This window comes from Heterodontus francisci, chromosome 1, assembly GCF_036365525.1.
Source record: "Heterodontus francisci isolate sHetFra1 chromosome 1, sHetFra1.hap1, whole genome shotgun sequence".
Taxonomy (NCBI): Eukaryota; Metazoa; Chordata; class Chondrichthyes; order Heterodontiformes; family Heterodontidae; genus Heterodontus; species Heterodontus francisci.
In genome coordinates, this window is record NC_090371.1 from 25285867 (window position 1) to 25302099 (window position 16233).

General features: G+C 40.4%; 1 protein-coding gene across 2 annotated transcripts in view; it reads left to right on the forward strand.

Annotated features, from left to right (window-relative positions):
- Nucleotides 1-15930, forward strand: part of atrn (attractin) — a 481933-nt gene extending 466003 nt beyond the window's left edge. For both annotated transcript variants that reach the window (XM_068028731.1, XM_068028732.1), the window contains exons 28-29: nt 2779-2893; nt 7130-15930. In XM_068028731.1, coding sequence (XP_067884832.1) covers nt 2779-2893; nt 7130-7254 — 240 coding nt within the window. In that variant the 3' untranslated portion in view covers nt 7255-15930. The remainder of the gene's footprint in view (nt 1-2778; nt 2894-7129) is intronic.
- The last annotated feature ends 303 nt before the right edge of the window (nt 15931-16233 follow it).

The window sequence follows — 16233 nt, forward strand, 5'->3', positions numbered from 1 at the left end:
CCTCTTCCCATACATTACCTATTGCCTCCTGTATTGACTGCTGGCTCTTTGCCACTATGGGAGAATATTCACATGTGCTGTATATATGTGCATATGCAACTTAATTTAGAAGCAGTTCAAATCACTTAACAGAGCGATTGCCAATCTAAACAACCAGTCCCACCAACCCATCTGTGCAAACCAAGCTACTGAGCCAAATTTACAGCACTGACAAGGCATTATATCTTACTTTTGCAAAAAGATGATGGCTTATTCGGTGACCAGCCACGATTTGTCAATGAAGATTGCTTTGTGAGTTTTGTTTACACATTTTATATATGGACGGTCTATTTCAATATTATTCACTGGGCTGCTGCTTTCTTCAAAATGCAGGAGTCTAGAGTTCAAGAAAAATCTAATGATAAATGGTTCTGAATGTAACTTTTTTATTAATACAGTGCCAAAATTGTTTTGTTAAACTGTAGTCTGGGTAGGTGAGTCATGTAACGATTAATTATTTCTAATCCAATTTATGACTGTGGCAAAGGTAAACTTCCCCTCCTTGTCCTTCTGGACCTGTCTGCAGCCTTTGACACGGTTGACCACAACATCCTCCTCCAATGCTTCTCTACTGTCGTCCAGCTGGGTGCGGCTGCTCTTGCCTGGTAACATTCTTATCTATCTCCTCATAGCCAGAGAATCACCAGCAATGGCTTCTCTTCCTGTTCCCGCACCATTACCTCTGATGTCCCCCAAAGATCTATCTTTCACCCCCCTCCTATTTCCCATCTACATGCTACCCCTTGGTGACATCATCCAAAAGCACAGCATTATTTTTCACTTATAGAGAATGAATCTTCCAAAATTCTCTAGTTTTTGGAATAGTTCCTGAAGATTACAAAGTAGCAAATGTAACCCCATTATTTAAGAAAGGAGGGATAGAGAAAATGGGGAACTACAGACCTGTTAGCCTGACATCAGTAGTAGGAAGAATGATAGAATCTATTATAAAGGAAGTGATAACTGGACACTTAGAAAATAATGGTAGGATTGGACAAAGTCAACATGGATTTAAGAAAGGGAAATCATGTTTGACAAACCTGTTGAAGTTTTTTGAGGATGTAACTAGTAGAATCGATAAGGGGGAACCAGTGGACGTGGTGTATTTGGATTTTCAGAAGGCTTTCAATAAGGTCCCACACAGGAGGTTAGTAAGCAAAATTAGAACAGATGGGATTAGGGGTAATATACTGGCATAGATTGGGAATTGGTTAACAGACAGAAAGTAGGAATAAACGGGTTGTTCTCATGTTGGCAGACAGTGATTAGTTGGGTACCGCAAGGATCAGTGCTTGGACCCCAGTTGTTCACAATCTGTATCAATGATTTGGATGTGGGGACCAAATGTAATATTTCCAAGTTTGCAGATGTCACACAATTGGTGGGAATGTGAGGAGGGTGCAAAAACGCTTCAAGGGGATTTAGAAAGGCTAAGTGAGAAGGCAAGTATCTATAATGTGGAAAAATGTGACGTTATGCACTTTGGTAGGAAAAACCGCTCAGAAGGTGGTGAATCTGTGGAATTCTCTACCCCAAATGCTGTGGAGGCTCAGTCATTGAGTATGTTCAAGACAGAGATCGATAGATTTCTAGCTATTAAAGATATCAAGGGATATGGAGATCGTGTGGAGGGAAATGGTTTTGCGGTAAAATGGCTTTGAGGTAAAAGATTTAAAATTATCTAGTTAAATGGCAGAGCACGCTCGAGGTGCCAAACAGCCGACTCATGCTCCTATTTCCTATATTCCTAACGACCTCGGCTCTGCTTCACCACCACTTCTCAGCTGTAACTAAATTATCAGACTTCTTCAACATCAAGTACTGGAGGAGCAGAAATTAACTGCAGTTGAATATTGGGAAGACTGAAGCCATTGCTTTCAGTCCCTGCTCCAAACTCAGTTCCCTAGCTACCGACTCTATCCCTCTCCCTGCCAACAGTCTGAGATTAAGCCAGTCTGTTCGCAACCTTGGTGTCACTTTAGACCCAAGATGAGCTTCCAACCTCATATTTGTGCCAATACCAAGACCACCTGTTTCCACCCCCGTCACATCGCCAACTTTTCCCGTCTCAGCTCATCTGCTGCAACCCTCATTCATGCCTTTGTTACCTCTATACTTGACTATTCCAATGCCTGGTTGGTCTTGTACATTCTTTTCTCGGTAAACTTGAGGTCATCCAAAACTCTACGGCCCATGGCTTAACTTGTACCAAGTCCTGTTCCCCTATCACGCCTGTGCTCGCTGATCGACATTGACTCCCTGTCAAGCAACATCTTGATTTTAAAATTCTCATCCTTGTTTTCAAAACCCTCCATGGCCTCGTCCCTCCTTATCTCTGTAATATCTTGCAGCCAATGACCCTCCTAGATATCTGTGCTGCTCTAATTCTGGCCTCATGTGCAACCCTGATTTTAATCGCTCCACAAATCGTGCCTTCAGTTGCCTTGGCCCCAAGCTCTAGAATACCCTCCCTACACCTTTCCGCCTCCCTTTCCTCCTTTAACACACTCCTTAAAACCTACATCTTTGACCAAGCTTTTGGTCATCTGACCTAATATCTCCTTTTGGGGCTCAGTGTCATACTTTGTTTTATAATGCTCCTACAAAGCACCTTAGAATGTTTAATTACGGTAAAGGCGCTATATAAATATAAGTTATATATGTGCTCCCATAACACCCAGCACCAGTTTTAAACTCTCTCACATAAATGAAGTAAATGTTTTATTTCTTCCCTTGCAGAGTATCCCAAAACCCATCGCATTAGAGCCATGCTTTGGCAATAAAGCAGCTATCCTCTCAATATTTGTACGATTACCAAGAGGAGTAGGAGGAATACCACCACCAGGACAGTCAGGTCAGTGACGATCTCCTGTCTAACTAACAATGGACTTTAGCTGCTGGATATATTTTAAGTGTTTAATTCTACCCCATACCAGCTGCGCTCAGTGGAATGGGGGCCTAAGATGACATTTTTAGCATGAGGGGACAGCAAAGGGTCGTGTTCTCTTGCTGCTTGGTAACATAGTAAGGGAGGTGCTGGTGTAGTGGTAATGTCACTAGAGTAGTAATCCAGAGCCCCAGGCTAATTCTTTGGGGACATGTGTTTGAATCCCACCACGGCAGATGGTGAAATTTGAATTCAATTAATAAAATCTGGAATTATAAGCTAGTCTACTGGTGACCATGAAACCATTGTCGATTGTTGTAAAAGCCCACGCATGTCCTTTAGGGAAGGAAATCTGCTGTCCTTACCTGGTCTGGCCTACATGTGACTCCAGACCCACAGCAATGTGATTGACTCTTAACTTCTGTCTGAAATGGCCTGGCAAGCCATTCAGTTCAAGTGCAATTAGGGATGGACAATAAATGTTGGCCTAGTCAGCAACGCCCACATCCCACAAATGAATAAAAAACTTCAAGTAGGCAAGGAGTGAGGATTTGTGGTTACTGTCTTAACTTGCATAGAGACAGCATTTTTGTAAAGCAGAATAAGAAGTTTGTTCTGTGGCCTGCATGTAAAAAAAAAATTTCCCCACTGAGGGGCGTTCTGACATTTAATACTGATATGTTCTTTGCTTCCAAATAGAATCTTGCTTTTAATTAAAGAATATCCTTACCATACATTTTAAGATCTGCATGCAATATAGGAAACTGTGTGGACAACTAAATCAAAATTCTGCGCAGAAATGTAAATGACAATTAGAACCTCAGACGTTTACAGCACAGAAAGCATTTGGCCCTATACCTCTACTAGCTCATTGCTGGCTATTCAGTCCTTCAAGCCAGTTCTTTAATTCAACTAGATCATGGCTGGACTGTACCTCAACTCTATTTTATTCACCTCTGGTCCATATCCTTTGATACCTTTGCCTAAAAAACATTAGTCAGTATCCATTTTGAAGGCTTCAATCGTCCCAGCATTCACAACCTTTCACAGGGGAGAGTTCCAAATTTCATCTTAGTGAAAAGTGCTTCCTGGTTTCACTGCCTTATGACCAAAAGCAATTAAAAATTAATCTCACTGCCCTGCTGTCCTTCAGTATCCCTGTATATTCCTCCACTTCAAATATTTGCAAATTTTCCCTTTACAAATTTAGTAGTTTCTGCCCCAAAGCATTCCATGCTCCAATATTATTAGTCCTAACTTTATCATTTAAGTTTTGGCCTCTTGTGCTTCCATTGCTCCATCATTGGTGTTTGTACCTTCAGCTGCCTAGGCCACAAGCACTTGAATTCTCTCTTTTTAACTGAGCTTTTGGTCGCCTGTCATAATATCTCTACATGGCATGGTATCCTAATTTGTCCGATTAATGCACTGTGCAGTACCTTGGGATGTTTTACGAAATTAAAGGTGCTATATAAATGCCGGTTATTTAGTTTTGATCTCTGTCCATGGAACTCTGTACCTGGCCCTTTATACTCGTTCATTTTGCTTTATGCTGCTTTATTTTTGATGCTGCATCCAGTTTAAAGATTTCCCACTGCGGGGCGGCACAGTGGCGCAGTGGTTAGCACTGCAACCTCACAGCTCCAGGGACCCGGGTTCAATTCCGGGTACTGCCTGTGTGGAGTTTGCAAGTTCTCCCTGTGTCTGCGTGGGTTTTCTCCGGGTGCTCCGGTTTCCTCCCACAAGCCAAAAGACTTGCAGGTTGATAGGTAAATTGGCCATTATAAATTGTCACTAGTATAGGTAGGTGGTAGGGAAATATAGGGACAGGTGGGGATGTTTGGTAGGAATATGGGATTAGTGTAGGATTAGTATAAATGGGTGGTTGTTGGTCGGCACAGACTCGGTGGGCCGAAGGGCCTGTTTCAGTGCTGTATCTCTAATCTCTAATCTAATCTAATCTAATCTGTTAATTTCTCTGCCATTTTTTTTGAGCCTGATGACTTTTAAACTCTCTGAACTTTGCCTTTTTTCATTTCAGCATGCTTATCTTTGACTCATACCCTTTTCTATTCTTGCATTGAACCTACCTATGTTATGCCACTGTTGTTCCACTCCATTTATTTGCATTACTTAATTTTCTAGAAATAAATGCAAAACTGGTATCTTATAAAGCTTATATAAAGCATACTGATCTAGGAAGCAGAGCTTCATGCATTTCAAAGGCATTTCCACTTTACGTGCATTGCCTTCATTCCGATCTATCTTGGGATACATAAAATCTCCCAAAGGTAATACCATCCTTTTGCACAACTCTGAATTGTTTGCACTTCTCTCCTATTTCTGTTTAGTGTGATACATAATAAGAATTGTACCGTTTCCCTTTCTTTTTATTGACTTGTCCATATGGATTGTGTCTTAACATCACCTGATATATGCTTCTGTTCTGATGCTGAGACCATATCCTTCACTAATGCTACGAGTCCATCTCACCCCTCATTCCCCTCCCTATCTCTCATGAAAATGTTCTGACGGGAATTAAGTTACATAGCCTGTCCAAACATAAGCTACAACTCCATTATAGCTATGAGATCTTATCTCTCAATCGTTATTCATGCTTCAAACTCTCTAGCTTTGTTTTAGCTGCTTTCTGCCTTCATGAACAAATCAGTCCAATTTTTTGGCACAATCTTGGAAGGTGGCAGGACAAGCTGAGAAGGATTTTTTTAAAAAGATGCACAGGATCATTGGTTTTATTAATGGAGGCATTGTGTACAGAAGCAAGGAAGTTATGCTAGACCTTTCTAAAACACTGGTTAATCCTCAGCTGGAGTGTCGTGTTTAATTCTGGGCACCACACTTTAAGAAGCTTGTCAAGACCTTAGAGAGGATGCAGAAGAGATTGACTAGAATGGTACCATGGATGAAGAGCTTCAGTGGAGAAGCTGGGGTTCTCCTTAGAGAAGGTGAAGAGGAGATTTGGTAGAGAAGTTCAAAATCTTGAATGATTATGATAAACTAAATAAGGAGAAACCGTTTCCAGTGGCAGAAGGGTCAGTACCCAGAGGAAACCAACTTAAAGCCATTAGCAGAGAGCCAGAGGTGACGTGAGGAAACGCAGCGAGTTGTTGTAATCTGGAATGCACTGTCTGAAAAGGTGGTGGAAGCAGATTCATGGTAACTTTCAAAAGAGAATTAGATAAATGAAGAGAAAAATATGTGCAGGTCTATGGGACCAGAGCGGGGGAGTGTGACTAATGAGATAGCTCTGCCAAAGATCCGGCAAAGGGCTGAATAGTCCCATTATGTGTTATATCATTCTATGATTCATGCATCCCCTTTTCCTAGTTTTATTAATTCTTGATTTCCCTTGCGACAAGAGTATCTATAGGTCACTAAATTTTCCTCCCCAAATTAAGTCTGCACTTCGGGAAGAGGGGCTACAGGTATGCAGGACCCTTCTCTGGCATGCAGACATCATTTTTCCCACAATAAATCCGCTATTCACTTTTGCCTAAAATGAGCCAGAATAAGTCTATCATGAGGCTCTTACAAGTCCAGCAGAGGTCATTTTAAAAACTGAATCACTACATTCATTTCTTTCAAATGCAAATCTTATGCTTTTTACAATTTTAATCCTATTTTCTCCTTTTTTAGATCATTGAAATTTCAATGTAGAAATAGGCCATTTGGCCGACTGTGCATTTGTCTTTGTCCCTCTCTTGAATGCTGTAGACTAATTCCTTTATCCTGTGCACTCATCATCCCCTTTAACACCTTTTTATCTAATGTTTAAGTGTTATGTTTGGCTGAAAAGCTGCACATGGTAAAGCATTCTGTGCCCAAATAACTCTTTGTTCGAAAAATTCCTTCTTCCCAGGGATCTTTCCTGGGTGGGGAGCTACGTCTGCTGCAGAATATTGAGGGTAGATTGCTGATGCCCCTCAATTTACCTGCTGCAGGTGTGTGAAGGTGGCACCCACTTTCTTCCCCTCCTAGATTTTCCCTCTGCCTGGGGGAGGTACTTGAACCCCTTCACACACCCTGCCCTCCGCGATATATCAGAGTTGGAACTCAGCATGTGGGAAATCACACCTGTCTTTATTGTGACTTTACACCAGCCGCCCTCATCATGTTAACTTGTCACTAGCCATGTAATAGCTTTTGATATACTAAATTTGTTTTGTTTTATCCTTTCATTAGGTCTTGCTGTAGCCAGCGCTTTAGTTGACATTTCCCAACAAAAGTCAATGGATCACAAAGAAAAGTCTGGAGCCGTGCGGAATAGGAAACACCTCCCCCCTGCGCAGCCGGGCACCTGCATTTGACACTGCAAAGCCTCATTTTGTCAATCTCTGAAGGATTTTTTTTTTTAATTTAGCTTGAGGTGCCGGTCCACTTCCGTTCTGAGATTGTGGCCAGAAGAGACTAAAAACATTTTGGGAAACACAGATCTCTCCATCTACCCCTCTTCTGTGCATGTGTGAGATTTGCTCACTCAAGATTATGTGCTAGTGTCTAGATTTCCAAGGCAGAGTTTCTCATCGTGCCGCATCTCTTTTTTTGCATTCACTTAGTAAAAACCTGTTAAGATCACGTTGTCCAGAGAAACAGGAAACAATGATCAGAAGCAATATCTGGTTTTTAAACATTTTTATTCCTCCGTAGGAAGTTCAGGCAAGCGAGGGCCAGTGAGCACTTTATAAATTTCATGTTATATTTTTTAAAAAGTGGCAAGTTTAAAAGGATTTGATATTACATGCTTTTGCCCATTGTAACAGGTTACAGCTGTGAGGTTAGGTGGGGGAAAGTAAGTACTGTCTGTCTCAAGTTGCCAGGGATACCAGCTCAAGTCGCCAGCTCTCAAGTTGTCTCAAGTTTCCAGCTCTGTTGGCTTTTTTCAGAATGATCACAGATCATATCTACACAGGGACCCTTATAACATACCTCAGCTTGTATATAAAGAAATAGTCATTCAGAATGACTGCATCACAATTTTAGTAACATCCAGGAACCTTCTAAGAATGCTACAAAACTAAAATTATTCTTGAATAACACTATTTTCTGATTTTTTTTTTTTCTCTGTAGTTCTGTCCAGGTGAGCAGGTAGCAAGGTGCTTATTCATTCTGCAAGAAATTTGGTAAGAAACACTAAATTGGAGGAAAGGTGATCTGTATCGTTTTTAATAAAGGAAACTTGGCAGTGAATTTTGTATCTTCACCCTAAACAATGAAAATTAGTAAGAACCTCAAAGTAATAGAAGTGGTCTGTTTAGATTTGATGCTTGATTCTTGTGAGGCTGCTTTGCTCAGACCAAGGAATAGTTTACCTATGAAAGTGGTTTGCATGTCTAGTGGAGCTCAGTCAGAAATAAATCTTGATCAAATTCTGCTTATAAGCTTTTATGAGGAAAATAAATAAGACACTATTGTCAGTAGTAATTATCCACTCTTCATAATAACTTGGTGGACCTGTCACTCTGTGATTTGGGTGCTGTCTACTGTACATCATATCTTTACACTTCCTGCCAACCACAGGCAAAAGTGGTTTGACAGAATGTCATTTTCTGCTTTACTGTACTGTTGTGAAAACTGTTGCTTTTATGGATGTGAAAAAGAGCTTCTACACTTATCTGTTTTACAGGAAACTGTGATAAACTGTGATCGTCTAGTCTTTGTGGATAGAGAGACCTAAATGTGTGCTAAGTCATTCTTTGTAATTGAACCACTTGGTCAATTTTGTTGAGCCAATGATAGTGTAATTACAGATTAAAAACTGAAAATAGTGGAGATTTGAATGAAAAACTGAGAATACTGGAAACACAGAAGATCAGTCAGCCTCAATGGAGAGCATAGATAGGTCAATGGTTGAAGCGTGGTTCTCCTGCAAAACTGAATATCACTTCAGCTTGATTAGTATCTTAAAAAGAATGATTAAAAATTGTTTTAGGTGTAAGAGTCATCAAAAGTAGTTCTGATCATGAGTTACACCCAAAATGTTAATCTTTCATTTCTCTTTCAAATGCTGAAATGCCTGCAATGTACTTCGAACAATTGTTGATATTTTAAAAGAAAAATTATTTCAGAATTTAAGCATTTGCAGCTATCTCTGAATCACTCCTTTGGTTTTCCTGCTGAACTCTTATCACAATTGACTAACTTAAAAACCAACATAAGTGCATGTTAACAATTAATTCAACCATTCCAAAACTCAGAATTATCAGAAATTTAAACAGGTGCTGATTTAATTCATGGGATTTGAGCGACCCAGGAATATAATTACGACTGCTACTGATCACTATCCAACACAGTGACACCAAGAGGGATAGAGACTCATTTAAAAGTAAGGACTTTCAGAATTTAGTAAAAATAGAATAAAAAGTACAGACAAGGCTCAGTCCCTTCTAAAGCTATATAAATTGTAATGATTCATAATTGTCACAAACAGTTCAAGAAAGTTGACCGGTTGCAAGATGTTTAAAGTATTCTAAGTTTTTTCAACAGTGTCAACAGTACTTTGTGTACTGGCACCATTCAACTCAGTCATTCAAGCCAGAGTTCCTGCCAAGGTCAGAAATCAGTGCCCAAACCTTGCACTCCAGAAATTCATGTACGTTGTGAAAAACTTAAATATTTGGCACTGAGGAAACAGTTTGTCACATTGATGACTTTTGCTCCTATTTGTACTCATTGGGGTGAGGGTACTACAACTCTTTAATTGATCACGTCAAATTGTGCTCTTGGTAAGGCTTGTCGTAAATCCTTGTAGATTTAGAGTGACGTAAAATGTTTATCTTTCAAAAAGCCACAATGCAGCTATAGTATGTTGTAGGTAACTAATGGTTACCGAAATTGGTGCCTTCAAAATATGAGTAAAAATATAATTTGGAATCTAAATGCTTCCCTAAAATTCAGTGTAATAAATTGAGAAAAATGGATACTGACAGGTTTTGAGCTCCTGGTCTGTTTGTTAAAAGACCTTTTATATTCACAGTGCTCTGATTAACTGGTAAGATGGTACACCCATTTTGTTGACGTTTTACTGTTTGAAGGTGGTATTACTTGACACTCATTATTAGATTTTACACTTTCAGGCCATTCTAACATTAAAGCTTTGCAAGTTAATCTGCAATGATCTATTGAGACCATTGGCATTCATAGATAGCCAAGCTTTGGACTGGAAACCAAGTAGAAAAGGCATCTTATAAACTGAAAAAGAAACATGCAAAAATGGAGAGGCTTTAGTTTGCAAAATTTGTTGTTAAATAAGAATTTTTTAGGCAATCAAAATCTGTTGAAGACCTAGGCCGGAATTTTACTGGGGGGGGGGGGCCCTTCCAGACCCATTCCCGCCTCCGCCGCCACTTTACGCAGGGCAGCGGCAGCGAAAAGCAACCCGATCACCCCAGGCAATTAAGGCCCTTACCACTTAAGGGCCTCCACCCACCACCACGGGGATTTTACCCCTGACAAAAGCAGGCGGCTCTCTGATGCCCTTGGGGTGGGGGGGGGATGTGGGCGGGGTCCCTCATGATCAGGGCACCCCACCCCCGCTGCCCCAACCACCCCCAGCACCCAACATACACCGTCCCCTAATCAACTACCCTTGCCTTGTTGGGGCCCGACCGATCACCCCCAGCGAGGCACCAAAAACTTACCTTTGTTCCGGGCTCTCCGACATCATTGCGGTGTCTGGGTTGTAGTCCCATTCGTGGCCACCGCTCCCAGTGGCGCTGCTGGGACAGAGAGCTGCTGATCCTCTGGCCAGCAGCTCCATGAGGCGGGACTTCCTACCTCAATGAGATGGAAGTCCCACCTCTGATAAATTGAAGGCTTTGGGACCACAAAATGCAGAGCGGATCCCCAGGCCAGGAGGAGGTGGGTTCGCCACTGACTTTTCAGTCAGTGGATGGCTCCCGACCGCCAAGGGTAAAATGCCAGCCCTTATCTTTTATCAAGAAGTAGAAGCAGTCAGCCTATTTTTCTTTCTTCATAAGATTGTAATTTTAAAAATAATTTCCAATTGGTGTAGCACTTGCTTCCCTTTGCTTTTCACCTTTATATTTTGTATTCATTCATATTGTCTTTATTGAACTTTATATTGTCTTGCCATCAGTGAAGAGGGGGCAAGTAATTCCTGACTGGTCAAGTTAGTTCACAAACTCAAATTTGCTTTTGTCTGAAAGTAAAGCAGGAACTTTAACAATTCTCCCCTTTTCTTCCTCCCGATGAACAACTCTGCTCTTTGCTATTACAAAGATAGGACTGGGCACCATATCTAGCCACTTGGGTCATGAGTGCAAAACTGAAACAGGTCTCTCATAGTCATCTCAGTTACAGCACTTTCTTGTAGTTACAATGGGGGTAAATTATTTTCTCCTCAATCATGCATGCTCTGAATCATCTGGAACCTATGAATGAGAGAGCTACCAGTCAATCTACAAACATTGACAGCAGGAAGATGGAAGATAGGCCCAAGATTGGTCCTGTGATTGTCTCTTATCAACTCTATGGAGAATCAACCTGCATTCCTTAATGCTATGCCACCAGGTGCAGGTTCAGTGCAGGACCTCCTATTATCCCACATGAACATTTTCATTTCTTCATCCAAACTTTTCTTTACCTCAGTGATGTGAGCCTGCATGCAATGACATTCTTTAAAGTGTCTCTGCAGGCACATTTGATTCAGCTGATTGTTAAGCTTGGTGGCACTGTAAATCTAACCAAAATACCAATTTATACAAGAGGAAACAGCACCTTCCTGTTCAGATCTGAAACTTGGTATGCTTTTACAGTTCCCAGATGAAATTAGTGAAGGCTTTTTCAAATGAATTGGTATTCCCACCAAGGCTCAACTTTTCTTCTTCAGATGCTACAGTTCCATTTCCTCAGTCAAAGCTTAAATAAAAGCCATTCTTTAATGTCCAAATGTGTAAAACAGCAATGCAGAAAGGTGAGCAGCTATTAGCATTTGGAGGGAGAAAATGATAAATATTCCACCTTTTTAAATGAAGCAAATCAAGGCCCTAACTGCCCACTTAGCAGAGAACTCTCCTAGTTTGCTGGCCAACATTTCTGCCCCACCAATTCCACCAGAAATAGATTAACAGGTCACCCTTTCAGTCTTTAGTCATTTGTGGAATCTCGGTATGTGCAAACTGGCTGCTGTATATCCCTACATTGACTGCACTTAAGTATCATTTGGAATGTCCTGAGGATGTAATGAAGTGCTATATAAATGCAGATTCACTTTTTTTTCTAGGAATTGCATTAGGCATGGAGGAGTTCAACACACTAGAACCTCTCAAGGCTTCTGGCTGGACAAAGGGGGAGAGTGAGAGAGAGACACGCATACACACTTTAACTTATTGCTGTTGGCCAGCTTTCCTGTAGCATTGGTGCATTTATCTATCCATTGCCATTTGTAGTTTCTTTTCTTTCTGCATTTGATCCTTTAAGGCCACCAGTGGCCCCTGCTCCTGCCCTAGAGATTGTCCCTTACCCATGCTAACATTTTATATTTTCTGATTTATTTCTTAAAATTCAAGCTCTGTTTAAATAATTAGCTAATCATAAAGCTACTTTCTCCAATATTGTTGCTCCTCTGGTAGACATTGGGCAGGGCCAATATTTGACCTAACTGGCTGTCAGAAGTGGCTGAAATTAGCCATAGCGGAAGCTTGTTTGCAAAGCAGAATGATTTCATGAACATGAACTCACTTTTTGGCTGTAATTGAAAAACATATTGATGGGCAACTCGGCTGCTAACTTTTTTTTTGCTTCCTGCCCCTCTTTTCCAACCTTCGCATACACAACCAATGAGACTCATTTTTAGTTAACATCTAGACTTTTGACATATTGGCATGCTTTACTCTTTCGGTATCTGATCTGAACACTTTGAATTTTATATTCTGATAAAGGCCAATAAAAGGGGCATGCTATCTTGAATTAATTGGTGCTTTCCATTTGGGTTTAGTGGATATCCCAAGTTTTAAATACTGTATTTTCTGATATGAAGATAATCAACCTATTCAACTTTCATCTTATATATAAATGTGAAATGAGTGAAGATTATGTCATTACCAAATGGTTTGTATCTTCAAAAGAACCATTAAACATTTTACCAAATCATGTATGAAGAATACACTGTGCAGCTTGTTTACCTTTAGATCAAGTGTCACGTTTTACTTGTCCAGTTAGTCATTCCTGCTATTTGGTAGCAGTTCTAGAAGGAGAGAGGCTTCTATTGTGCTGCACCCTTTTTTAAAGAAAATCCACAGGTCACCTTCAAAGCAATAGTTGAGAATTATAATTAAGGTAATTGAGTGGAATATTACACTGTTGAGCTGGGAGTTTATATTTTTAAAAATATATTGGAGAGAGATTGTTAAAACTCAAAATATAAATACTTGAAACTCCTTGGGAGGGAAGTGCAGAGTCTGGTCTATGCTAACAGTTTAAAATATTCTAATTAGCTATAACAATCAACTAAAATTAAGAGATTTTTTTAAAATTACTAATTTGGATTGAACCTTGAAATCGAAGACTGCAGGTACCAGAGCTTGGAACTATAATCTTTTAGTGTGTTTCAGTTTGCCTCATTTTTTTGGGAGCCATTAAGTTCTGCTTTAGGAAAACTGCTTTCTTAACATGCATAGAAGAATGTGCAGCCTGTTATGTTTTGCAAAGTGTTTTAAACAGCAAGTGATTGAGGTGGCATCGCTGAAAATATGTTATGTTGCCAGACGCATTGTTTGTATAATATGTAGAAGCAGAAATTTATTTCTTGTTTTTTTACTAGCTGAGAGGGTTGCCATAGAAAATTCTCTAGGGATTGTAGTTTCTGCAGTTATATAATGTGCCATTGGTGATTGCACTGCTGAAAAATCAATAAATTTGGGCTTTATTTTAATAACTAATATGCAAGTGTAGCACTTTGCTATAACAGATTACAAATATACATCAGGTCCATCAGCATGTGAGTAAAGATGAGGTAATTAATTGGGAGTTCTGTAAAAATGTTAATATGCCTTTATTTCCAAATACTGATGGACTTGCTGAGTATTTCCATCATCATCTTGTTTTTGTTTCGGGTTTCCATTATTTGCTGTATGTAATTCTTCCAGACAAAAATCACCCTCATCTTCATCTGATTGTTGAACAGGATAGCCCAGTTAGTCACTTAAAAGCAAACTTAAATTACCCTGAGATGTGGGTTAAGGAAACCTTAGGGTCGTGGTTAACTCTAGTGACATCACTGCAAAAGGATTAAAAGGTAATGCTTTGTGCAGATTTTTATTAAGATGCTAACTTAGTTCCACCTTATGCACACAACTGAAAATGTGCACGCATTGCCTTTTGGATGATAGTTATCTCCGTTTTCTACAACCACTGAGTTTAGTTAAATGGCTGTCTGTTGGGGGAAAAAAACACAACTGGAACAACATTCTGGAGCCCAACTGGACTTGTGTTTAATTGGTCAGGCCTTCCTTAACCCAAACCCAATCTAATCTTATGGAAAGGTACGGCAAAACTGGCCACTTATGGATTTTTTAAAATATAAAACCTCTTAAAAAAAAATCAAGTGACCAGTCAGTACAAATATTGGGCCTGTACTTGGAACTACTTTCTTGGAAAATCCAGGAAGAGGAGAGAGAATTCAGCAATTGGAAAAGGAATGATGATATTTTGGAACATTATTGGCAGAGCTTTCCAAGCCTTTCCAACACACACTGCACTGCAAAAAAAAAAAGAAATCAGTAAGTCACTGGCATCCGAAGGATCAAGCACTATGGTGACTTAAGTCCAATTCCATTTTGGGATTCTGGAAGGTTTGCCAGTGTTTTGAGGATTACATTCTGAAATTCTGTCTTGTTTTTCTGTGAAACAGTGATCTTGCATGTGGGTAAATTAAAAGCAAAATACTGCAGGTGCTGGAAATCTGAAATAAAAACCAGCAATGCTGGAAATACTCAGCAGCTCTGGCAGCATCTGTGGAGAGAGAAGCAGAGTTGACATTTCAGGTCAGTGACCCTTCATCAGTTAACTCTGCTTCTGCCTCCATAGATGCTACCAGACCTGCTCAGCATTTCCAGCATTTCTTGTTTTTCTGTCTTATATGTGGGGCCTGCTATCCATTGATGATAGCAAAGATGCTGAGCCCTTATCAATTGCTGCTCGTCAGAAGAATGCTAAGTCCTCCCCCTTCCTTCTCCTCCCCCCTTCCTTCTCCTCCCCCCTTCCTTCTCCTCCCCCCTTCCTTCTCCTCCCCCCTTCCTTCTCCTCCCCCCTTCCTTCTCCTCCCCCCCTTCCTTCCCTCTCCTCCCCCCCTTCCTTCCCTCTCCTCCCCCCCTTCCTTCCCTCTCCTCCCCCCCTTCCTTCCCTCTCCTCCCCCCTTCCTTCCCTCTCCTCCCCCCTTCCTTCCCTCTCCTCCCCCCTTCCTTCCCTCACCTCCCCCCTTCCTTCCCTCACCTCCCCCTTCCCTCTAAATCCTATAAATATACCCTATCTTCACAGATGCATACAGCCAGAAAACTTGTACTGAAACCTTGGGACCAGCTGCTCACAAATCTTTTCCTGATGTACAATTTCCCTGATCGCTAAATGTGTGTTAATCTTGAACCATGAGCTGTGAAAATGCACAACAAGGCATCATATAAACCAACAGCTGATTTTTCTGTAAAGTCTTAACTTACTGCTTCCAGAATGTTCTTCCTGTACTCTTATTTCCATGTGCATAAAATTAGTAGTTTGTTAATATGTATAATTTAGCATCGATTGCACTGGTATGTAAATATTGAGTAAGTGTTGTAAACTGTTTCACTGCGAGGGGGATTGTTGTGGGGGGTAACATTTAGGATTGCACTTTTTGTATTGTAAAATAACAGCTAATTTAATGGTTCAAATTTAAATAGAAATGAAAATAATGGAAGACATAAATTGGGGGAAAAAGCCTGTAATACACATGTAAATAAAGGATGAAATTTCACTGAAATAAAACTAGTTCCGCTTGTGATACTCTGAATACGAAGGTGATTTCCTGCATTAAAACAGTGACTACTTTTGTCTGTACAGCACTTTAGGCTAGCCTGAGGTCATGAAAAGCTCCATATAAATGAAAGTTCTTTGTGTGCATTGCCACAAAATGCTAGTGCTTAAAAATGTGCACTTTTTCGTTTGCAGACTCACAGAAAAAGGTACATTGCAGCAATATACTCCTTATTGTATCCCTAAGCAAATTCACTTCAACTTGAATTTTATACTACTCGTGTATGTCTTAAGACACAGCTTCAGAGGAGATCAGGATC